The 22,931-nt window shown below is 39.6% G+C and overlaps 1 protein-coding gene across 1 annotated transcript in view; it reads left to right on the forward strand.

The window, feature by feature from the left end:
• LOC118925645 (cytidine monophosphate-N-acetylneuraminic acid hydroxylase) overlaps window positions 1-22,931 on the forward strand; it is a 129,428-nt gene that overhangs the window by 83,812 nt on the left and 22,685 nt on the right. Inside the window, exons 6-11 of the mRNA XM_036911679.2 lie at window positions 4,158-4,267; window positions 5,533-5,723; window positions 8,973-9,120; window positions 9,434-9,515; window positions 10,270-10,407; window positions 12,764-12,899. Of these exons, the coding sequence (XP_036767574.2) occupies window positions 4,158-4,267; window positions 5,533-5,723; window positions 8,973-9,120; window positions 9,434-9,515; window positions 10,270-10,407; window positions 12,764-12,899 (805 nt within the window). The remainder of the gene's footprint in view (window positions 1-4,157; window positions 4,268-5,532; window positions 5,724-8,972; window positions 9,121-9,433; window positions 9,516-10,269; window positions 10,408-12,763; window positions 12,900-22,931) is intronic.

Consider the following 22,931-nt stretch of genomic DNA (forward strand, 5'->3'; position numbering starts at 1 on the left):
TCATGATACTGTTTTCCAGCAATCACATAACCTGGAAATAATAGTAAGATGTATCTTTATTGTACCACTTGCATTTGCAAAAACATAGTTTAACAGTAACAGTGATATCAAGCACCCTTTTTACGTTCCTGGTTTTAAGAAGAAAGCCAATTTTACTATCACGTAAGTTGATAACTTACTAAGAAAAATATTAATTAATGATTTTATTAATATTTAAAAGGTATAAAAATAATGCAATGAATACCTATGTACCCAGTATCCAGCTTAAGACATAAAACATTAACCGAAGGTCTTCATATAGCTTTCCTCAATCGTATTACAAATGCACGCATACCCGAGAGTTAATCACTCTTCTAAATTTGGGGTTTCAGTATAGCTCTTCTTAATTATTGTATTAGTTAGATTCACAAAAGGAAAATAGATGGAACCCCCAAATTAGGATAATTTGAGCAGGGCGTATTCATAAAGGTATTTTTATAAGGTGTGGGTGTGGAAGAATCACAGGAAAGGTGGGGTAACCAGGAGCTGATAGTGATCAAGTTACCCATCTCTTGGCCTAAGGGGATGACGAGGGGAGCAGTTTCCAGAATCTTGAAGAAGAGAGTCAAAGAACCGGCCTCCCTGAGTGGGGCAGTGACCCTGGCAGAGCCCACAGCACAGCTAGGGCACAGCAGCCATACAGGGAAAGCCCGAGGAATAAACAGCCCAGCCTCACTGAGCGCCCTCGCCACCTCACCCTGGGGCTCCCCAGGGGCCAAACACACCTAGAGGGCTGGGGGTATGGGAGCCATTTGACATGGTCCTGATAAAGTCAATCTCCTAAAGCAGAAAGGGGTGGACAAGGGTGGAGAAAAGTAGAGAAGAGGCATTCTGTAGGGACCAATGGAAGCTATCTGGTGCAATCGTGTTTCTAGTTCTTAAAATGCTCTTTTAAAAATGAAGAAGTAATAAATTTTATTTTTAATTTATAATGAGATAATTCTGTATTTACATTTTCCAACTTGAGGTTCTGAGTCTAGGCAGGAGCAGTGCCTAGATTGAGAGACGGGGCTGTGCAGCCCTGAGAGTCTTGGGAGACATGGAATTAAGACCATCAATTAATCAATTAGCTCAACATATTTAGCAAATGCCTATCATGAGTCAGGCATTGTTCTTGAAACACTATTGATATATTGGCAGACAAACCACAATGCCACGGAGCTTATATTCTCGTAGGGGAGTCAGACCATAGTAAACGATATGTAGTATGTCTGGCGATGATAAGGGCTAGGAAGAAAAATAATGGGGGATAGAGGGCAGGAGGGTGCTATTTGAGGTACGAGATAATGCCAGAAAGCCCTCTCTGATAAGGTGACATCTGAGTCCCCAGTGAACCTAGGGGAGTGGGTGATGCTGATACGGGGGAGGCTTTCCAGGGGGACCATTTAAATGAATCATCAAATTTGTCAGGGACAGAGAGGAAGAATATAAGTGTATAGACATGAGAGTGAAGCTAGAGAAGTGAGAGAAAAACAGACTTTTGGGGAGGTAATTCCTTAAGTTTTCAACTTTTTCTTTATTATGGTCCCTCAAGATGACCTTGAAAATTGAAGTTTGACACAGTATACATGTCTGTTTACAATTAATGGGGGAAATTTTTTAAATGTAGCATTTTTCATTTTATTGGTAATCTTTGACTCAGTTTCCTCCATGAGTAGTTATCTTAAAGTGAGTATAATTAACATTCATTTGGAAAATGCAGGTAAAACTTTTTAAATATTTTTTTTTATGTACTTTAAAAAAGTATGAAAATGCTTGGTCTTGAGGGCAGGGCAATGATGCCGTTTCCATAGGGGCTGCTTTAGTCTAGAACCTCGTTTGCTTTCCTTTAGCAATTAATAAACTTGCTGACATTTGTTAGGATTTAGGCCCTTGGAAGTAGCTAGAGTTAAAGATGAAGAATGAAGAAATCACGTTACCTTGCCCAAGGTCACCCAGCTATTAAGTGGGAGAGTGAGGGTTCCAAACAAGGCCATCAGTCTCCTGAACCCATGCCCTCAGTGGTTCACAAAGACCTCCCAAAACGATGATGAGAGCTTTCAAAGATGGTCCTGCCTCCCACCGATTGGTCCTCTTCATGTGTCTCACAGTGATCTTCCTAAAATTAAATTCTGATTTTATTACTCCCTTGCTACAGCAGTTAGGTATTGTTTTCAGCTGTGGTAACAGAAAACTCGAGTAAGGTGGCCTGATCCTGTAAGGGTTGTTTTTCTTACATCAAGAAGTTGGAAAGCAGGCAGTCCTGGGCATTATGGCTGTTCCACGTTTACCAAGGCACCAAGTACCTCCTGTCTTACTGCTCTGGCATCCTTAGCATCTGGCTGTTTTCTTCAGGTCTTCAAGATGACGCCTGCTCCTCCACACGAAGCAATCAAATCACAAACAAGAAGGGGGAAAGATGAAGGGCAAGCAGTGTAGGTCCTTTGAGTTTGTTCCTCTTTTTCAAGAAAATAAAAGGGTTTCTGGAAGCCTCACCAGGAGACTCCCGCTCACATCTCAAGGGCCAGAGCTGGACATGCACTGTATGCAGAGCTCTGTCTACAGACATTCACAATGCAAGGGGGCCTGGGAAGGCATGCGTGGGCATAGCACCACGGCTAAAAAAACACTGGGATGCTAATGGTAAGGAAGAAGGAGAGAATGAATTTTGTGCAGGCTACCAGCAGTGTCTGCCATAATTGCTTAAATTTCTTCATTCAGTCCTTCAATATAATGAGTCATAAGAAATACATATTTGGTCATTCAGATGACTAATATATAGTTCCCAGGTATATTTGGTCTTCATCCACAATTCCTGAAATACTTCAGAGCCTTAAAGGTGAAATGGGTGTCTTGTATTAAAAAGAGATTTTTCTAACCCAACCCAAGGGCAGGGGCTGGAGGTCGGATCAGCCAATGGCCAGTGAGTCACGACTCGGTCGTGACTGTGCAGCGAAGGCCTCACAGCTCTCCTGCATCCCGCGTCTCTGTCGGAGATCAGCTTCTGTGCTTGGGGAACAAGAAACTCCCACGTGCCACTGAGCCAGGCCCCCAGCTCCTTCTATAAGGATAGAAGCTCCTTTATTTGAGACATTGCCTTATGTATGTCTTCATCTGGCTGCTAAATTTTATGATATCCTTTATTAAACTGGTAAACATAAGTGTTTTCCTGAGTTCTGGGAGCTGCTCTTAGCAAATGAATCAAACCTGAAGGGGAGGTTGTTAGAACCTCCAGTCTGTAGCCAGTTGGTCAGAAGCACAGGTAACAGCCTAGGGCTTGTGACCAGCACCTGGAGTGGGGGGTGGAGGACAGGCTTGTAGGACGGAGCCCTTCACCTGGGCATCTGGTGATATCTTCAGGCAGATAGCATCAGAATCGAGTTGAGTTCTCTGAACCCTGCAGGTGCTCGAGAATTGCTTGTTGTCGTCCATGGGAAGACCCCCTCTCAACACACATGAACTGTAATCGGGTCCAGGAACCCAAAAGGAGTTGTTCTACTGCTGCGTATGAATAAACACAACCCCTCATTGCCACAGGATAAAATCCAGACTCCTCAGCATGGTGTCTTCGTGACCTACTCTGGCCCGCCCATCTATTCTGCCTGGCTCAACCACCATTTTCCTTAATCATAAATTATCAGCCACTCTATGAAGAGCGGGATCTCTCATGCCTCCAGGTCTTTGCACTTGCTGTTCTTTCATCCCTTCTGCTTCATATCATTGTATTTCCTTTGCCCCAAATAACCTCATCTTTCAAGTCTAGCTGGAGGATTACTTCTTTTTTGAAATCTGCTTTGACTCTTACAGCCAGACAAGGTTCCCCTTCCTGTTCCCTCCCGTAACACCTCAAACTCATCTTTAGCCATCATTCATTTAATCGTAATGAAGTTCTTTCTGTGTGTCTGTATCCCTGGCACAACTGAGAGCTCATGAGTTCCGTCAATGTAACATGAATAAAGAAATGAACTGGTGCTGGTCTTAAGCCCTTGTCTCAGCAAATATGGCTTGACATGAATGCATACTGCCTTTTGTTTTTATTTTCCTTTGATTTTTGGTACCTGGGCTATGCACTCTTATTTCAGTGATGCTTTTTAAGTCATTTTTATTGTTAATCTAGATGTGTCCCCCTTTGGTTCTAGTTGTTGAAATGGATGAAGAAAGTGGACTTTCACTTCTAGAACTGAATCCTCCTAACCCCTGGGATTCAGAGCCCAGATCTCCTGAAGATTTGGCTTTTGGGGAAGTGCAGGTAAAGAAACATTAAAATCATAATATTATATAAAAAATAAAACTAAGATGTCCATTTATATATAGGATATATATATCCCATATTACTCTGAATACTCTTTGAGGTGGCTAGTTAGGACATATAGTAAAGATATTCTGAACTCGTGAGGAATATTTTTTAGGAACCTCAGAACTTTTCCAAGGATTGTAAGGAAATATATCCAGAAAAAAACCCAAACAAGATCAAACCCCACACAAACAAAACTTTTAGAGGATTTTCCAAAGGAGAGTCATGCAAAACTATTGGAGGAAGTTCAAAAATTACCCTGGATACCAGCCCACTCTCAGATAAGACGGCCATGTATATTTTTACAAATTGCCCTAAGATCTTCTACAAACCTTCCTGTGCATTTTCCTCGCTTTAGAAAAGAGTTTCCTCCAGAGAAACACTTTGGCAGTTTGAGAGATCAACAATAAAAAAATCTATTTTTCTGTAATATTTGGGAGGCTTGTGACAACGCGTTGTTTTTTGAGGAAACAGATGAGAACCCACTCATTTAGGCATAATAAAACTGAGTTTTATTCCTTGATGCCACCAAACCTCATTGCTGGCTTTTCACACTAGAATGTCTGTTGGTCGCTCTGGTGCTGCCTCCTCTGGTGCACCAGACCCTGAGGAGGGAATGAGGAGTTAAGGTGGGATCCTCCAGTCTGCGCCTGACTTGAGGTCATTGCTTACGGCCATTCTCAGAGGACTTTGCCATCCTGTGTTCACAGGTGATTTAGAAGAGAGAGCCTCGCAAGCCTGTTCAGCCAGGCCACATGGCTCTGCCAACCCGCCCACACTCACTGGAAATCGTTCATTCATATACCGATTCCCAGCTACCCTGGCACTTATATCTCAGTGTCTGACAAAACATCTCTCACTGCTTTTCCTTGCAAACTGTGCCTTGAAGAATTGGTCACGTAATATATTCTGCAGGGTAGACCGTAAATAAGTATTTAGGAACTCATTTAAATAGAATAAAACTAGGTAAATTAATTAATCAGTTTGACACGAAAACCATCCGTGACAATTTCCATTCTAACAAAGTAGTCACCTGTGCTGGACGTCTTGTGCCAAATGAAGGCTTTTGCACATCTCACCAGAGTCCTAATTGCCTGAGCATGCTTAGCAGCAAAGTGCTCCAACATGGCTGCCCAGCTAACCAGCCCAAAGCTTTCAGCTCACTGCCGGTGGCCAGTAACAATTTGATGATCTGAATTTCACTCTCTCTCTCCTGATAGGTGACCTACCTCACTCATGCCTGCATGGACCTCAAGCTGGGAGACAAGAGGATGGTGTTTGACCCTTGGTTAATCGGTCCTGCTTTTGCCCGAGGATGGTGGTTGTTACATGAGCCTCCGTCTGATTGGCTGGAGAGGTTGTGCCAAGCAGACCTAATTTACATCAGCCACATGCACTCAGACCACCTGAGGTAATGGAGTTCTCAGCACTCAACTGATGAGAAAATGTGGCAGTCAAGGCATAATGTGTTTTCAGGTTTTTTTTGCAATCACTGCTCACTTTGAGGAAGGTTTGGTTATGATGATGAAAAGAGGACGAATTCAGATCTTTAGAAGACTAACGTAGAAAATGCTTACATTTGCATAGCATAATTTTAAGAGTGCTTCCACCCTTTATACCATAGACAGCAAGGAAGGAGCTGTTGTGAGAAGAGGGTGGGGGTTAGTAACCCTCCCTGCCCTCTCGCTTCCCACTCTCAGGGCGCTTGGTAAAAGGCTAGGTTTAAAGATAATCAGTATTGACTTCCTCTTTCAATTCAACATTTATAGCAAGAACACACATTTTCTATAAAGAGCCGGAGTGTAAATATTTCAGACTTTACAAGCCATATGGTAAGTGTCACAACTACTCAATTCTGGTGTTATAGCCAAAGGCAGCCATAGACAATCCTGAATGAGCATATATTCCAACAAAAACCTTATTCATGGACAATGAGATTTGAGTATCATTCAATTCTCATGTCCTAAAACATTCTTTTTGATTTTCTCTTCAACCATTCAAAAAAGGTCAAACCATTCTTAGCTTTTTTAGCAGCGGGTTGCCGTGGTTTTCCAACTCCTGATTTTTAGCATCCCAACAATGCTGAGCTTCTAACTTTTCATTCCTAAGTCAACCTTGTCCAACACTTCACTGAAAGCAGAGCAATATGATACTGATGATCAGAATGAAACTTCCCCAACCGAGGCCAATCAAAAAGGTAAGAGAAAGAACTCTGATTTACAAAACTACATACATTTGTAGATGAACTATTTGCAGAAGAGGTAGGGTCATAGTCCCAAACCCTTGGTTTAATTACAGAGTCATGTTTATTCATCCTTGTTTACAAATTTTTATCACTACTTCTGGGTTGCTGATATAAACATGTAACAAGGCCCACAGTGTTATAGAATGAAGGAATTTTAACCTTCTTTTCTGTCATCCTATATGATGAAGTACACATGTACTACATACTTCGATAGAAATGTCAGTGGTTAGGGATAATACGTTGTTTGTTGGGTGACTGCCCCCTTCATCTTCTACCTCAAGCATGTGGAATCTCTATGGCATAAACATGTTCTTGTTTATTTTTTCAAAGGAAATTATTTAAAACTTAAGTAATTAACTGGTTTAGTAACAAATTACCTGCAACCCACTTATAAATTGACCACACCCACTGGGGTATTGTGGTACTATAATTAAAAATCTACTTGTTTACTGCATGATAACATTGTCCCATACAACCTCCTGGAACTAAACTCTCGACACACAACTTCAAGTTTATGAGAGCCCTGGGTTCATGCATTGTGTAATAACAGTAATGTGTGGTAATTTTATATAGCTTGTATAGAGAGACCAATATCACATAAAAGGGCTGATTGCTTTACAGTGCCTATTACAAGATGCATTTGCCTAAAGTCCTAAAGAGAGACATTTTATGGACATATATTGAATTTTATGGAGGGTAAGAATTTTTCATGTCGTTTAGTCCAGTTGTATCCCAACCATTTTCTTGAAAACCAATTTAATTTTAATTTCAGGGCCTTGTATGGACAAAGCTTTTGGGCATTAAAACACCAGTTCTCAATATAGTATTATAACATTTTGGTTGTGCAGTGTGTTAAGAATGGTTTATTACTGAAAAGTTACTGAACCTCATAATTTTCACTCTTCTGCATCTCTTCTTGATAGGCCTCTTTGACTCCTACCAAGTCAACTAATAAACATGGGGTCACTGCCCCCATTCCTCTTGCCTGACCTTTATTTACTGAATAAAACTGCCTTGACTCACAAAAACAGAGAGGAGCGCCAGTATACTTTAGAGAGCAGTTTAGTCAAAGAAATGTCATTTTATTATGTAACTTCAGTGAATATTGTAATAGGTGATGTTACTACTAGAAACCAATAAGAATTGTGAACAATTAAAAAAATAACAGAGCAATGAACATTCACTTTAGAGTAATTTATCCTAACTCCTGAAAACCTTTAAAATAAAAGGTTTAGGAGCTGAACCCAGAGACTGAAGACATGTTAAAGGAATCCTTGACTTTTTGAATTTTTTGATTCTAGAGAAGAAAGCCTGCTGAAATCTCTGCCCCTGGATTCTACGTATTTGGGTAGCTTTCAACACAATACAAGAACTTGAGTATCAGTGCAATTAATAAGTGTGATGTGCAGAGTTTGTTTATACTTTTCTTATGATTTAATAACTTATTTCACCTGACTTTATACTCTATGTATAAATCTGATTCTTAACTAGATACTGCATTCATTAAAGTAGGGAATTGCCTTCTAATAGACGAAGCACTAGATTTAACATCTGAAAACCTGAATTTGGATACCAACTTACTCTTTATTCATTGTTTATTTCCAAATATGTTTCCCTATTTATTAGAACAAAAAATTCAGAGGGTTTTTTCTTCTTTGTAAGAATCAAGTAAAGTAACATATGGAAGTGGTTAGCACTGTTTGAAATATAATAAATACCTAGCCACATTATTCATTTTTTGGCACTCTCCACAGTGTCATCTAATGAATGCTCAATAAATGAAAGATGATTTAACCTTTGTTGGTCTTCAAAAATATGTGGATGGTTAATTGTGTACTGAGGATTACTACAAATGTTTACAGTTAAATTTTATTGTCTTACCTTGCTAGTAACTGACTTTCCTTAAGGAAAAAGAATTCATCCTGTATACCGAAGTGTGGCTATCAACCCTTAAAGGTTGAAAAACTGCCCTCAATGGTAGGTAACCCACAGGTTCTCCTTGTCCTATGGCCCAGGCCTTTCTCTTACTGGTAGATACTATGTAAGGAATGAGAAAAAATGAAGGTCACGGAGCTCTTCACCTACAAGAAACCTCTTCAGCATAACTTTTTACACTCTGTACCTTCTGTTAGAACTACCTCTTCTCAAAGCAGCATTAGTGTGGACGCTGGAATTTGTGCACCTTGTTGATGTACATACCAAGGTAAACAGTATATTCTAACAATAAAAAGGAATCTTCTAGGAAATCCCCCTCACATTTAGAGTCAGTCTTGAAAAAAAAACCCTTGCTTTAGACTCTGATGAGAGTCTGGTTTCCCAATTCCTCACTTCGTGTCCTACATGTGCGTGTAAGCTCTCTCACACTAGGTGATCCTAGTTTTTCACCTTTCAACTTTTCCATTTTTCTGATTGTAGTTACCCCACGTTAAAGAAGCTTGCTGGAAGAAGACCAGATATTCCCATTTATGTTGGAAACACGGAAAGACCTGTGTTTTGGAATCTCAACCAGAGTGGTGTCCAGTTGACTAATATCAACGTAGTGCCGTTTGGAGTATGGCAGCAGGTCAGATATCTGTGTTCTTTCCACCCTTTTCAGTTGTGCTTTCTGGGTTGAATCTTAGGTAAGATAGTCACCTTAAGATTAAAGGAACAATGGCCTACTTTGTACACAATGCTGTGTAAATACAACCTTTACTTAAACTGAAATAAAAGATGTTTTTCTTTCCATTTACCAATGTTATAACTCTCTGTAGTACAGGATAATACATCCACTTCCAAATAAAGGGGATTTCTTTCCAAAAGAATTGCCAGCTTTCTCAAGTATTAAATTAAAAGCCAAATTGACTTACACAGTTGGTTTTATTATTAAATTCCAGATAGACAAAAATCTTCGATTCATGATCTTGATGGATGGCGTTCATCCTGAGATGGACACTTGCATTATTGTGGAATACAAAGGTACTTTCTTATCCTCATCAATAATGAAAAATAAATAATACTCTTGGTAGGAAGGTTAATAATAGCTAACTGAAATTTTGTCCTACATTCATCTTCTTCCATCTTCAAGTTCCATTGAATTCTTATCTTAGAAAAATGGGTTATCATTCAGCAATCTTCCCAGAGCATAAGCTAACAGTAATGTAGTCTATATAGTGACAGGTGTGAAGCTTTCTTCATATGGCAACAACAGTCTCTATTTCACCTACAGTTACTTTCTCCAAAACTGCTTTTATTGAATGAAATATTATGTAGTATAATATTATCATGTAGTATAATCACACACTTCTGCTTTTCATGTGAGAAGATGGATTTATTGCCCCATCAATCATTGAATTGAATGAGCAAAAGGTTGAGAGGTTTGTGTTGATCCGGTCACTCTTTCCTCTATGCCCTTTCAGTTCAACAGCTGGGGATAGTTGTCTGAGGAAAGCAGCTTCTCTATGATCCTGGAGTGGAGGCAAGCCAATTGTTCACATTCAGAACTCACCAAATCAAGCAGGATGAATTTATCCACTTGGAAATTCAAAATATGCTTTGAAGATTGTAGGTTTTGAAATCTTCCTCTTCTTTTTCCTTGAACACAAACAATTTTTCTATAGTCAACTGAGCCAGATTATAGAGACTTACATGAAAGACTTTGTTGGCTTGGGAATTCTAACTGTGGTGTTCAAGATTTCACTTTGAAGGTTCTTGCCACTTTATTTTTTCACAGGTCATAAAATACTCAACACAGTGGACTGCACCAGACCCAATGGGGGACGGCTGCCTGTGAAGGTTGCTCTAATGATGAGTGATTTTGCTGGAGGAGCGTCAGGCTTTCCAATGACTTTCAGTGGTGGAAAGTTCACTGGTAATATTTTATATGGGAATGATGCCAGGGAGTAGGCATGGCACTTCATTAAATTCTGTGAGAATAAATACACAGATAATTAAGGCACAGTCCCTCCCCAAAAGAAGCTTACAGTCTTACTGGGATACAAGACTTGCAAACCACAGACTTACAAACTGGAGTTTTCAGCTCAAAATATGATGGTGGAGCATGAAAGAAACACTAAGGAGATTAGGATCACCTCAGAAATAGTCCAGAAAAAGAATCATTTGGGTCATTTGGATTCATGATGTAAAACCATAGCACAGGACCAGAAAGGTCTGACACAGGTAATGCAGGCTTACATGCTCTTGGGATGTGGTTCAGAATAGGGTGTGTGCCACTTTACATGGGCACATGCCCTAGTCCCTGTGGAATGCTTATACAGGGGTGCTAGAAGGAGCCCCTCGGAGTGTGGGGTTACTGGGGGCTGGAGAGTTTGGAGAATGGGGAGATGTTGGTCAAAGAACACAAACTTCTTGTTATAGGGTGAATAAGTTCTGAGGATGTAATGTATAGCTTTATGGTTAGAGTTACAGTACAGTATCACATACTTGAAAGTTACCGAGAGAATAGATCTTGAGTGTTTTCACCACACACACAAAAATGGTAATTATGTGAGGTGATAGAGGTGTTAACTAACCATGTTGTGGTAATCGTTTTGCAATATCTACATGTATCAAACCATCACATTGTATAACTTAAACTTATGCAATGCTGTATCAATGATATCCCAAAGCTAGAAAAATGTGGAGTTGGAGGCAGGAGCCCTTCTGCTCTGGGTCTAAGGGTGGTGCTGGGGTTGGGATGAGAGAAAGCGTGTAAGCAGTATATTTTGCTAATCTTGGTATCCTCAGTATGAGCACTGTGAGTGCTCAGTGTACATCTTCTTAATAAACAAGTTTGGTAAATGATCCCTGTCCGACAGTGCAGCAGAAAATGCCTACTTGTAGCATGAAGAAAGCGTCTGTCCAGTTCTTTCCTTTCTTCTGTATTTATTGCCTCCCAGAGTATAGAACCGTGTGAGAGATAGAGGGAAGGTGCTGTCCTCAAGGAGTTAACTGGGGAGACAAAATATACCTATTAAAGGTCAGCTAGAATAATCCCATTCTCATGTGAGTGTGTGTATGTGTGACTGAATGTATGCATGCACATATATTTAAAAAGGGTCAAAAACATACCAAACTGTTGATAGTGGTTATGTCTAGGTTATAGGTAACTTGTCTTCCTGGGTCCTTGTCTGTGTTTACCAAATGTTCGTAGCAATAGCAATATGAACAATCCCTGACACGGTGCCCTACACGCTTTGGGGCCTGCCTGGAATCTCGGTTTCCTGTCTGCCTGTCTCCCTGGTGCTTGCTCTGCATTAGCTTCTGTGGCCTGTGTTTTGTTCCTCAGACCCAATATACCAAGTGCACCGCACTCCTGCCCTGGGCCTTTGTATTTGCTGTTCCCACTGCCTGAAATGCTGTTGCCCCTGATCTCCACATGGTCAGCAGCTTCTCTGCTTCTCTGTCTATGTTCTGACTCAAATGTCAGCTTCAATAACCACCCTGTCCCATAATGCCCTTCTACCCCACCCCACCCCACCTGCCACTCATCCCCATTGCCCTGCTACACTTTCTTCTGAGCTCATCATTCTTTGAATGACCTTATTTATTTACTTTTATTTGCTTCTATCACTAGAATGAATATTCCACAAGAGCAGGGACCTGCTTTATCTTGCTCACCACTGTATTCTCAGTGCCTAGAACTGTGTCTGGCACACAGTAGGTGCTCCATAAATATTGACTGAAGGAATGAATGAGCAAATGGGTGATCTGTGAAGTAGGCATCATGGTTCCATTTTACAGAGGAGGAAACAGACTTAAAGATTTAAGTGGTGGAGGACTGGCTCCAGCATCCATGCTCTTAACCTCTGGGCAGTGCAGGGTATGGTGAACATGCTTTGCTTTAATAATCCATCAAAATAATAAAGGCATTTCCATATTAGTAAAGAGTTAGTAATTACCAGAATTAAAGCACCATTAAAATGTGCATGCATGCAGGGTACAACTCTGCTTGTTGCCCTGTGTATTATCTAGGGTCCAAATGAATCACCAAAAACAAAGAAAGGGCTCAGTGTCTTTGGCATTTGGTACCTTTTTCCTAGTAACCAAATGAAATTTGCAAACTAAAGCAAGGGTGGGGAGGTTTTCACTAATGACACAGAGCTTTGCTCTATTTCTGCCTTAGTCTGTATCAATTTTGTCTCCTGAAAGAGTTCCAATTTACTAGACCTTTTGTTTTTCTGTGATTTCTAAACAGAGAGACTCTAATGCAAACCCTGTCATTCCAGAGGAATGGAAAGTCCAATTCATTAAAACAGAAAGAAGGAAGCTCCTGAATTACAAGGCCCGACTTGTGAAGGACCTACAGCCTCGAATTTATTGCCCTTTCGCTGGCTATTTCGTGGAATCTCACCCCTCAGACAAGTATGCTGGACATTTTGTACAACATTTTTACACATAAGTTAATGTAGGCTGAAATGAGTTATTTAGCTGTGAATACAACATGAAATGAGAAAGAGTTAGGAGTGTGGAGCTTATTTAACAAGTTGCTTGAGAACAGAACCATGAATAAAAGCTGAGCTTGGCAGCTAGAATTAATTCCAATAGATTTTCTCCGAAAGGATCCTGGGAAGGATGAAGGCAACTGATATGTGCTCAGTTCATGCTAGGAACTAAACTGGGGCTTTTAGGCAAGTCATCTAAATTAATCTTTCCAATGACACTATGAGGTAGATACTATTATGCCTTTTTTTTGCAGATAGGGAATCTAAAACCCAGACTGGCTAAGAGACTGCCCAAAGTCACCCTCTTGGAAACCCTGGAATTGGGAAGTGAATCTCGGTGTGCCTAGCTTCAAAGCTCTTTTCTCTACAGAAAACTGCGTCCCGGAACTGAGAATTGCATTATTATCGAATGATGTTATGTTCTTCTTTTGGGATATCTGAAATGACTTCTCTGGCAACCATAGAACTTCTAAATCTTGTTCATGTGTATTTTTGGAGGTCCATGAATTTTCTCTGAGAATGTTTTTTAAATGTTGGGTTTTAATTATCAAATGAATGACAATCTTAATACTGAGTAGTAAACAAAATTTATATTTTTGCTTCTTTTTGTGGTCACACTGATGCCAAGTAATCATTTAAAGAGTTAGCAGTTAACTTTTAATAAAATGTTTTTTGAACAGGAGTATCTATGCCAGGGGAACCCTAAATTTAAGAAACATCATTTTAGTGCATCTTAGCCACTCTCTTTGTATTGGACTGTCCTTCTTGGGGACTTGTAGTAGTGCCAGGTGTCCGAGCTGGGAAGTGCTTTTTCTTTTCTTTCAAAACATAGACTCTGATAAAAGGAAAAACATCTAAAATTTCCTAGGAATTACTACAGATGAACTAACACTTCCAAGTTCATTAGCATCTTTTGAGATTTTAATTAGATCTGCTAGGGCTGACTTGTCCAATTCGGTAACAACCAGCCACATGTGATTCCCAAACGCTCGAAATGTGGCTAGCACAATGAAGAATCTGAATTTTTAATTTTAAGAAATTCAGATGTTAAGATTGAACCACTGTAAAATATTTTCTGTTAAATACAACTTAGTTTTTTTAGTTGGAATACGTTTCTTTAACCAATGCATTGTATAAAAAAGTATCTTTATTGTGATATGCATGTTGGATTCTAGTGTCATTTATAGTATTACACAATTAGTTGGTGTCAATGGATTGATTCAGTTTGAGTTTTTTTCTATGTACTGCTATAATATGGTGTGTTTAGTTGAATATTTTATGTGTTTAGGTCATGTTAGTGATACCTATGAGTCTCTTGTAGGCAGCATATAGATGGGTCTTGTTTTTTTATCCATTCAGTGACTCTATGTCTTTGGATTTGTGCATTCAGACCATTTACATTGAGGATGATTATCGATAAGTATGTACTTATTGCCATTGCAGGCTTTAGATTCATGGTTACCAAAGGTTCAAGGTTAACATCCTTACTATCTAAGAGTTTAACTTAACTCACTTAGTAAGCTATTATAAACACAGTCTAAAGGTTCTTTTTTTCTCCTCCTTTTTCTTCCCCCTCCATTCTTTATATATTAGGTATCATATTCTGTACTCTTTGTCTATCCCTTGACTGACTTTGGGGGTAGTTGGTTTAATCTTGCATTTGCTTAGTAATTAACTGTTCTACTTTCTTTATTGTGGTTTTATTAAACATTAGGAACCTTTCCTCCTATAGCAGTCCTTCCAAAATACACTGTAGAGACAGTTTGTGGGAGGTAAATTCTCTCAGCTTTTGCTTATCTGGAAATTGTTTAATCCCTCCTTCAAATTTAAATGATAATCTCACCGGATAAAGTAATCTTGGTTCCAGGCCCTTCTGCTTCATGGCATTAAATACATCATGCCACTCCCTTCTGGCCTGTAAGGTTTCTGCTGAGAAGTCTGATGTTAGCCTGATGGGCTTTCCTTCGTATGTGATCTTATTTCTGTCTCTGGCTGCTTTTAACAGTCTGTCCTTGTCCTTGATCTTTGCCATTTTAATTACTATGTGTCTTGGTGTTGTCTTCCTTGGGTCCCTTGTGTTGGGGGATCTGTGGATCTCCATAGCCTGAGAGACTATCTCCTTCCCCAGATTGGGGAATTTTTCATTAATTACCTCCTCAAAGACACTTTCTATACCTTTCTCTCTCTCTTCTTCTTCTGGTATCCCTATAATGCAAATATTGTTCCATTTGGATTGGTCACACAGTTCTATCAATATTCTTTTATTCCTAAAGATCCTTTTTTCTCTCTGTGCCTCAGCTTCTTTGTATTCCTCTTCTATAATTTCTATTTCATTTATCATCTCCTCCACTGTGTCTAATCTGCTTTTAAAACCTTCCATTGTATGTGTCATTTCTGATACTGTGTTCTGGAATGATTGGATTGGATCTCTGACTGGAGTTCATTCTTGAGTTCTTGACTAATTTTCTGTACCTCCATGAGCATGTTAATGATTTTTATTTTGAAATCTCTTTCAGGAAGATTCATGAGATCAGTTTCATTTGACTCTTTGTCTGGTGTATGCATGATTTTGGTTTGAACCAGGTTCCTTTGATGTTTCATATTTGTATGTGGTTCCCTCTAGTGCCAGGAATCTATACTCTCTGGAGCTGCTAAGCCCCTGGAGCAATGTCGGGGGTCTCAGGGTAGTGGTGCTGGTGCCTGGGGGGAGGAAAGAGCTGTTTCCTGCTTCCCGGTTGCTATGCCTGTCTCCACTGCCTGAACCAATGGGGTGAGCACACAGGTATTAGCTTCTATGCTTTGTGTTTGTAGCTGCTCTAGGCGGGGCTTCCCTCTGGCTTGACTGACGTCAGGGCAGGGTTTGCCAGTTTGCAAGACAGGTGCAGGCTGGCTGGGATGAAGGCACAGCAGGCTGTGTATCACTATGGGGGGCCTTGTAGCTGCATAGCCAGCCAGGGGGCTGGGGTACCTGAAGATCCTGAAAGTTCCCAACCTGCTGGGCAGAGTGCACCCAGACAATTTCATCTACCTGTCCTTTCTCCTGAGCAGTGTGCTCTGTGCAATCCTTGCCCCTTCAGCAGCCCTCTCGCTGTTAGGAAGTCTCTCAGACTGATGCCCAGAGCAGCCGGATATGGATCCCTGTTTTCCACAAGCAGCTGGAATCTCAGTCTCTCCAGGTATTCTGCCTGTCTTAGCTTTCCAACCCCACTAATCTCCAGAGCACCATGCAATGTAGGTTTGTGCTCCCAGAGCAGATCTCCAGGGCTGGGTATTCAGAAGCCCCAGGCCTCCACTCCCTCCCCGCTCTATTTCTCTTCCTCTCACCAGTGAGCTGGGTTGGGGAAGGGTTTGGGTCCCACTGCATCACAGTTTTGGTACATTACCCTGTTCCATGAGGTCTGTTCTTACCTCCAGGTGTATGCAGTCTGGTGCAACCTTCTGTCCTGTTGCTCTTTCAGGATTAGTTGTATTGTATTTTCATATTATATGTGGTTAGTAGGAGGCCTCTTTCTCACCTCTCACATCGCCATCTTTAATCCTCTCAGCAAGTTCCAATTGATAAAAATGTATCAATTTATTGTACTTTGCTTCAGCTTTAGATCAGTGGTTCTCAGGGAGATTTTGCCTTGTGGGGCATATGTGGCAGTTTCTGGAAACACTTTTGGGCATCAAAACTGGGCTGTGCTACAGCATCTAATAGATAGGAGACAGGGAGTCTGCTGAATGTCCTATAATGTACAGGACACCTCTGACAACAAGGAATTATCCAGCTCAAAATGCCAATAATGTCATTATTGAGAAACCTTGCTTTAAGTGAATTATGTATACAAGAAAATAAGAGAAACTGTCTAATTTTTTTTATGAAATGAGTACAACATTGGTACTAAAATCTGACAAAAAAATGGCACAAAACCCTACAGATCAATTTATAAATATCTAAATGTTACTCAACTATGTACAACAATACATTAAATTAATCATATGTTAAGAGTGAGTAGAGATAATTACATGAATACAAGTGCTTTTCAATAAGAGAATTAATTAATTGATATAAGAAGATCATATGATGTCCAGAGGTGCTAAAGAGTTTAACTTGCATTTTGCCAAAAAAATACTCAAAAGTTAGACACAAAAGAAAACCTATGTAAATGGAAAGACACACTGTTCTTGGACTAAATAACAGAGTCATATCACTTAAACTAAGTTAACTTATAAAGTTAATGTGATTTCAATATAAATAATATATGTTTTGGGGAGTAGACAAGTTATTGTGAAATTAATTTGGGGCAAAAACAAGAATATTTTTGTAAATTTATAATTAAGAAGAGCAAGCTGGGGAGAGTACTCTACCAGATAGTAAAACGTAGGGTCTCTATAATTAAAACTCAATGGGGTTATAGCACAAATAGCTAATGGTAGAGAATAAAGATTACAAAAACAAATTCATATCTCTCTTTCATTTTAGTATATGACATGAAAGGCATTTCAAATCAGTGGTTGTAAAGATGGACTATTTAGGAAGTAGCATTGAGCAAATAGTTTCAAAGCATTCCAAACTTATGAAGCAATATTGTCAATTAGTCCAAAAAAATGAAAAAATGAATACTTGCATTAAGTAGTTTGGAATTGTCTACATATGACAAAGAATAATTTCAGCTACATATGAAATACTTAACTTTTATTATGATAAATGGTGCCTCAGTTATGTTAGGTTAAATAAAATCCAGCTTTATTAGAATTTTATAACAATAAGTTTGTGTCTCCCTTATTCCTTCTATTGCATGATATGTTTTGAAAACATTTGTACAAAGTTTTCTGAAGCAGCCTCTAGCAAAAGTGTTTTGGATACAGTTGTTGAAATTGCAAATGTTATTAATCACCACCTGTTAATGAAGCTCTTAAAAGACCAGACAATGAGCTTGATGACGTTGTACTCTTTGCAAATGCCTGATGGTTGAATCATGATTTATACTGTTACTTCTGATTGAAGGTTTTCTTGAAACAAAAAGAATGCTTGTCAAATATTCAGTAATCAAAGAAAAACTCTGGCACTGTGACTAACATTTTCTCTGATATCATATTGCATATGGACAAGCTAAATATAAAGCTCCAAAGAAAGAAAAGACTTATTTGTGACTTAGGCATTCAGGTTGAGTGTTACATTGAAATCGAATCTTTATGTTGAATCATTAAGTTGAAATTGAACATTTTTCTAATATAAATCAATAACAATAGTTTTATACATTTTCTAATATGGATCAATAAGCGGAAGACTTTGTAATTGGAAGTATTATATGCTAGCCAAAAAAATTTCAAGCCAAATTTGAAGAATTCTTTGTTAATTTTGATAATTGGGTATTGCTTTTCAATTTATCCAGTACTTCTCTGAATTCTATGTTAATGTTAATGAGTTGACCTGAGTTACTGAATTTACTAGCCTTGGATAGATGTTGTCTTAAAACTGATAATACTTTTGCTTCAAAGTCAAATCAATGCTTCTAAAAATGGTGAGAAGCAGTTTTGTGAATGTTGATGGTGAATAGTATATGAAAATGTATTTTTGGTATTTGATTCATTTGTTGGAAACTTCTAAGCATATTTGGAACAAGTTTAGCAAATGAATCTAAGTTTTATGAAATCCAAAATGCTGATGAAGTATTTTGATTAATGTTTAGTGTCTGAATTGAGATGTGCTCTAAGTTTAAAATATGTACTGGATTTCAAAGATATAGCACAAAAAATACAAAATATCTCATTAATAACTTTAATACTTGCTTAGATTTTGAAATGATAATATTTTGGCTAGGTTGGATTATAATAGAAATTAATCCATTAAATTAACTTCATCTGTTACTTCTTTTATGTGGCTGCTAGAATGTTTAAAATTACTTATGTGACATATTATATTCCATTGGACAGTGCTGCGGTAGAGTTTAATAATATTGAGCATCACAGACCTATCAATAAAGTAAAACCTTGGCTATACAGAACTCCCAGGCACTTTAGAAGGAAACCATCCTAAACAGGAAAATTTTCTGAATAGCTAATGTTTGTCTTTCTAGGTACCTATATCTTTTTTTAATTTAATTTAATTTTTATTTATTTTTTTAATTTTGGTATCATTAATCTACAATTACATGAAGAACATTATGTTCACTAGGCTCCCCCCTTTACCAAGTCCCCCCCACATAACCCTTCACAGTCACTGTCCATCAGTGTAGTGAGATGCTGTAGAATCACTACTTGTCTTCTCTGTGTTGCACAGCCCTCCCCGTGCCCCCCCCCACATTATACATGCTAATCGTAAGGCCCCCTTTCTTTTTCCCCACTCTTGTCCCTCCCTTTCCACCCATCCTCCCCAGTCCCTTTCCCTTTGGTAACTATTAGTCCATTTTTGGGTTCTGTGATTCTGTTGCTGTTTTGTTCCTTCAGTTTTCCTTTGTTCTTATATTCCACAGATGAGTGAAATCATTTGGTACTTGTCTTTCTCCGCCTGGCTTATTTCACTGAGCATAATACCCTCTAGCTCCATCCATGTTGTGGCAAATGGTAGGATTTGTTTTCTTCTTATGGCTGAGTAATATTCCATTGTGTATATGTACCACCTCTTCTTTATACATTCATCTACTGATGGACACTTAGGTTGCTTCCATTTCTTGGCTATTGTAAATAGTGCTGCCATAAACATAGGGGTGCGTCTGTCTTTTTCAAACTGGGCTGCTGCATTCTTAGGGTAAATTCCTAGAAGTGGAATTCCTGGGTCAAATGGTATTTCTATTTTGAGCATTCTGAGGAACCTCCATACTGCTTTCCACAATGGTTGAACTAATTTACATTCCCACCAGCAGTGTAAGAGGGTTCCCCTTTCTCCACAACCTTGCCAACATTTGTTGTTGTTTGTCTTTTGGATGGTGGCGATCCTTACTGGTGTGAGGTGATATCTCATTGTGGTTTTAATTTGCATTTCTCTGATGACTAGCAATGTGGAGCACCTTTTCATGTGTATATTGGCCATCTGAATTTCTTCTTTGGAGAACTGTCTGTTCAGCTCCTCTGCCCATTTTTAAATTGGATTATTTGCTTTTTGTTTGTTGAGGTGCATGAGCTCTTTGTATATTTTGGATGTCAAACCTTTATTAGATCTGTTATTTATAAATATATACTCCTATACTGTAGGATGCCTTTTTGTTCTGTTGATGGTGTCCTTTGCTGTACAGAAGCTTTTTAGCTTGATATAGTCCCACTTCTTCATTTTTGCTTTTGTTTCACTTGCCCAGGGAGATATGTTCATGAAGAAGTTGCTCATGTTTATGTCCAAGAGATTTTTTTCTATTGTTTTATTCTTCTCAATTTTATTTATTTATTCTCTGATCTTTATTATGTCCCTCCTTCTGCTGATCTTAGGCCTCATTTATTCTTCTTTTTCCAATTTCGATAGTTGTGACATTAGACTCTTCATTTGGGATTGTTCTTCTTTCTTTAAATATGCCTGGATTGGTATATACTTTCCTCTTAAGACCACTTTTGCTGTATCCCACAGTAGTTGGGGCTTTGTGTTGTTGTTGTTGTTTGTTTCCATATGTTGCTGGATCTTCATTTTAATTTGGTCATTGATCCATTGATTATTTAGGAGCATGTTGTTAAGCCTCCATGTGTTTGTGAGCCTTTTTGCTTTCTTTGTACAATTTATTTCTAGTTTTATACCTTGTGGTCTGAAAAGTTGCTTGGTAGGATTTCTATCTTTTGGAATTTACTGAGGCTGTTTTTGTGGCCTAGTATGTGGTCTATTCTGGAGAATGTTCCATATGCACTTGAGAAGAATGTATATCCTGTTGCTTTTGGATGTAGAGTTCTATAGATGTCTATTAGGTCCATCTGTTCTAGTGTGTTGTTCAGTGCCTGTGTCCTCACTTATTTTCTGTCTGGTGGATCTGTCCTTTGGAGTGAGTGGAGTGTTGAAGTCTCCCAAAATAAATGCATTGCATTCTATTTCCTCCTTTATTTCTGTTAGTATTTGCTTCACATATGTAGGTGCTCCTGTATTGGGTGCATATATGTTTAGAATGGTTTTATCCTCTTGTTGGACTGAGCCCTTTATCATTATGTAATGTCCTTCTTTATCTCATTACTTTCTTTGTTTTGAAGTCTATTTTGTCTGATATTAGTACTGCAGCACCTGCTTTTTTCTCCCTGTTGTTTGACTGAAATATCTTTTCCCATCCCTTGACTTTTAATCTGTGCATGTCTTTGGGTTTGAGGTGAGTCTCTTGTAAGCAGCATATAGATGGGTCTTGCTTTTTTATCCATTCTATTTCTCTGTGCCTTTTGATTGGTGCATTCAGTCCATTTACAGTTAGTGTGATTATTGAAAGATATGTACTTATTGTCAGTGCAGGCTTTAAGTTTGTGGTTACCAAAGGTTCAAGGTTAGCTTCTTTACTACCTTACTTTCTAATTTAACTTGCTTACTGAGCTATTATAAACACAGTCTGATGATTCTTTATTTCTCTCCTCCTCCTCCATTCTTCATATGTTGGGTGTTTTGTTCTGTGCTCTTTTTAGGAGTGCTCCCATCTAGAGCAGTCCCTGTAAAATACCCTGTAGAGGTGGTTTGTGGGAGGCAAATTCCCTCAACTTTTGCTTGTCTCGGAATTGTTTAATCCCTCCTTCATATTTAAATGATAGTCGTGCTGGATACAGTATCCTTGGTTCAAGGCCCGTCTGTTTCATTGCATTAAGTATATCATGCCATTCTCTTCTGGCCTGTAAGGTTTCTGTTGAGAAGTTTGATTATAGCCTGTTGGGTTTTCCTTAATAGATTACCTTTTTCTCTCTAGCTGCCTTTAAAACTCTTTCCTTGTCCTTGATCTTTGCCAATTTAATTATTATGTGTCTTGGTGTTGTCCTCCTTGGGTCCTTTCTATTTGGAGTTCTGTGGGCTTCCTTGGTCTGAGCAACTATTTCCTCCCCCAGTTTGTGGAAGTTCTCAGCAATTATTTCTTAAAAGACACTTTCTATCCCCTTTTCTCTCTCTTCTTCTTCTGGTACCCCTATAATGCAGATATCATTCCTTTTGGATTGGTCACACAGTTCTCTTAATATTGTTTCATTTCCAGAGATCCTTTTATCTCTCTGTGCATCTGCTTCTATGTGTTCCTGTTCTCTGGTTTCTAGTCCATTAATGGCCTTTTGCATCCTGTCCATTCTACTTTTAAGTCCTTCCAGAGATTGTTTTATTTCTGTCATCTCCCTCTGTACTTGCTCCATTAGCTCTTGCATATTCTCTGCAGATCCATCAGCATGTTTATGATTTTTATTTTGAATTCTTTTTCAGGGAGACTGGTTAGGTCTGCCTCTGCAGATCCTTTCTCAAGTGTTGTTTGAAGTATCTTGGTCTGGACTAAATTTTTTTGCCTTTTCATGGTGATAGCGGTGGCTGTAGGCAGGTTGCGGGTGTGTCAGCTGGGAGAAGAAAGTCCTTTCCTGCTTGCTGGATGCCTTGCCCTTCTCCGCTGCCTGTGTCGGTTACCCGCACTCCAGGAGCAGCCACCGGGTTAGTCCCCTAAGCTGCTGTGGGCGGGGTCTCCGTCAGAGCAGCACAGAGCCCTGCGGGGAGTGGCAGGCACGCCAGGTGCACTCCTCCACGATAGCGGCGCCCCTGCCGGGCAGCTGTGTGCCAGCAGCGGCCTTTGGGTCTGGCCTGGGCAGCTGTGCATTGAGCTGGGATTCCGGTCGGCTGCTGGGAGTCTGCTCCTCCCTCTGGCACCGCTGCAGGTTCGCGTGGGCCTCTCCCGTGCCCCTCTTGCACTGCCGCCGCTGGCACACTGCTTCTGGGCTGCTCAGTCACCGCTGCCATGGGCTCGCGTGAACCTCTCCCGTGCCCCTCTGGTGCCACCGCCCCCGGCACGCGCTGCCGCTCTCCCACTGCTGGGCCGGTGTGTCGGGGTCCGCG

This window comes from Manis pentadactyla, chromosome 16, assembly GCF_030020395.1.
Source record: "Manis pentadactyla isolate mManPen7 chromosome 16, mManPen7.hap1, whole genome shotgun sequence".
NCBI lineage: Eukaryota > Metazoa > Chordata > Mammalia > Pholidota > Manidae > Manis > Manis pentadactyla.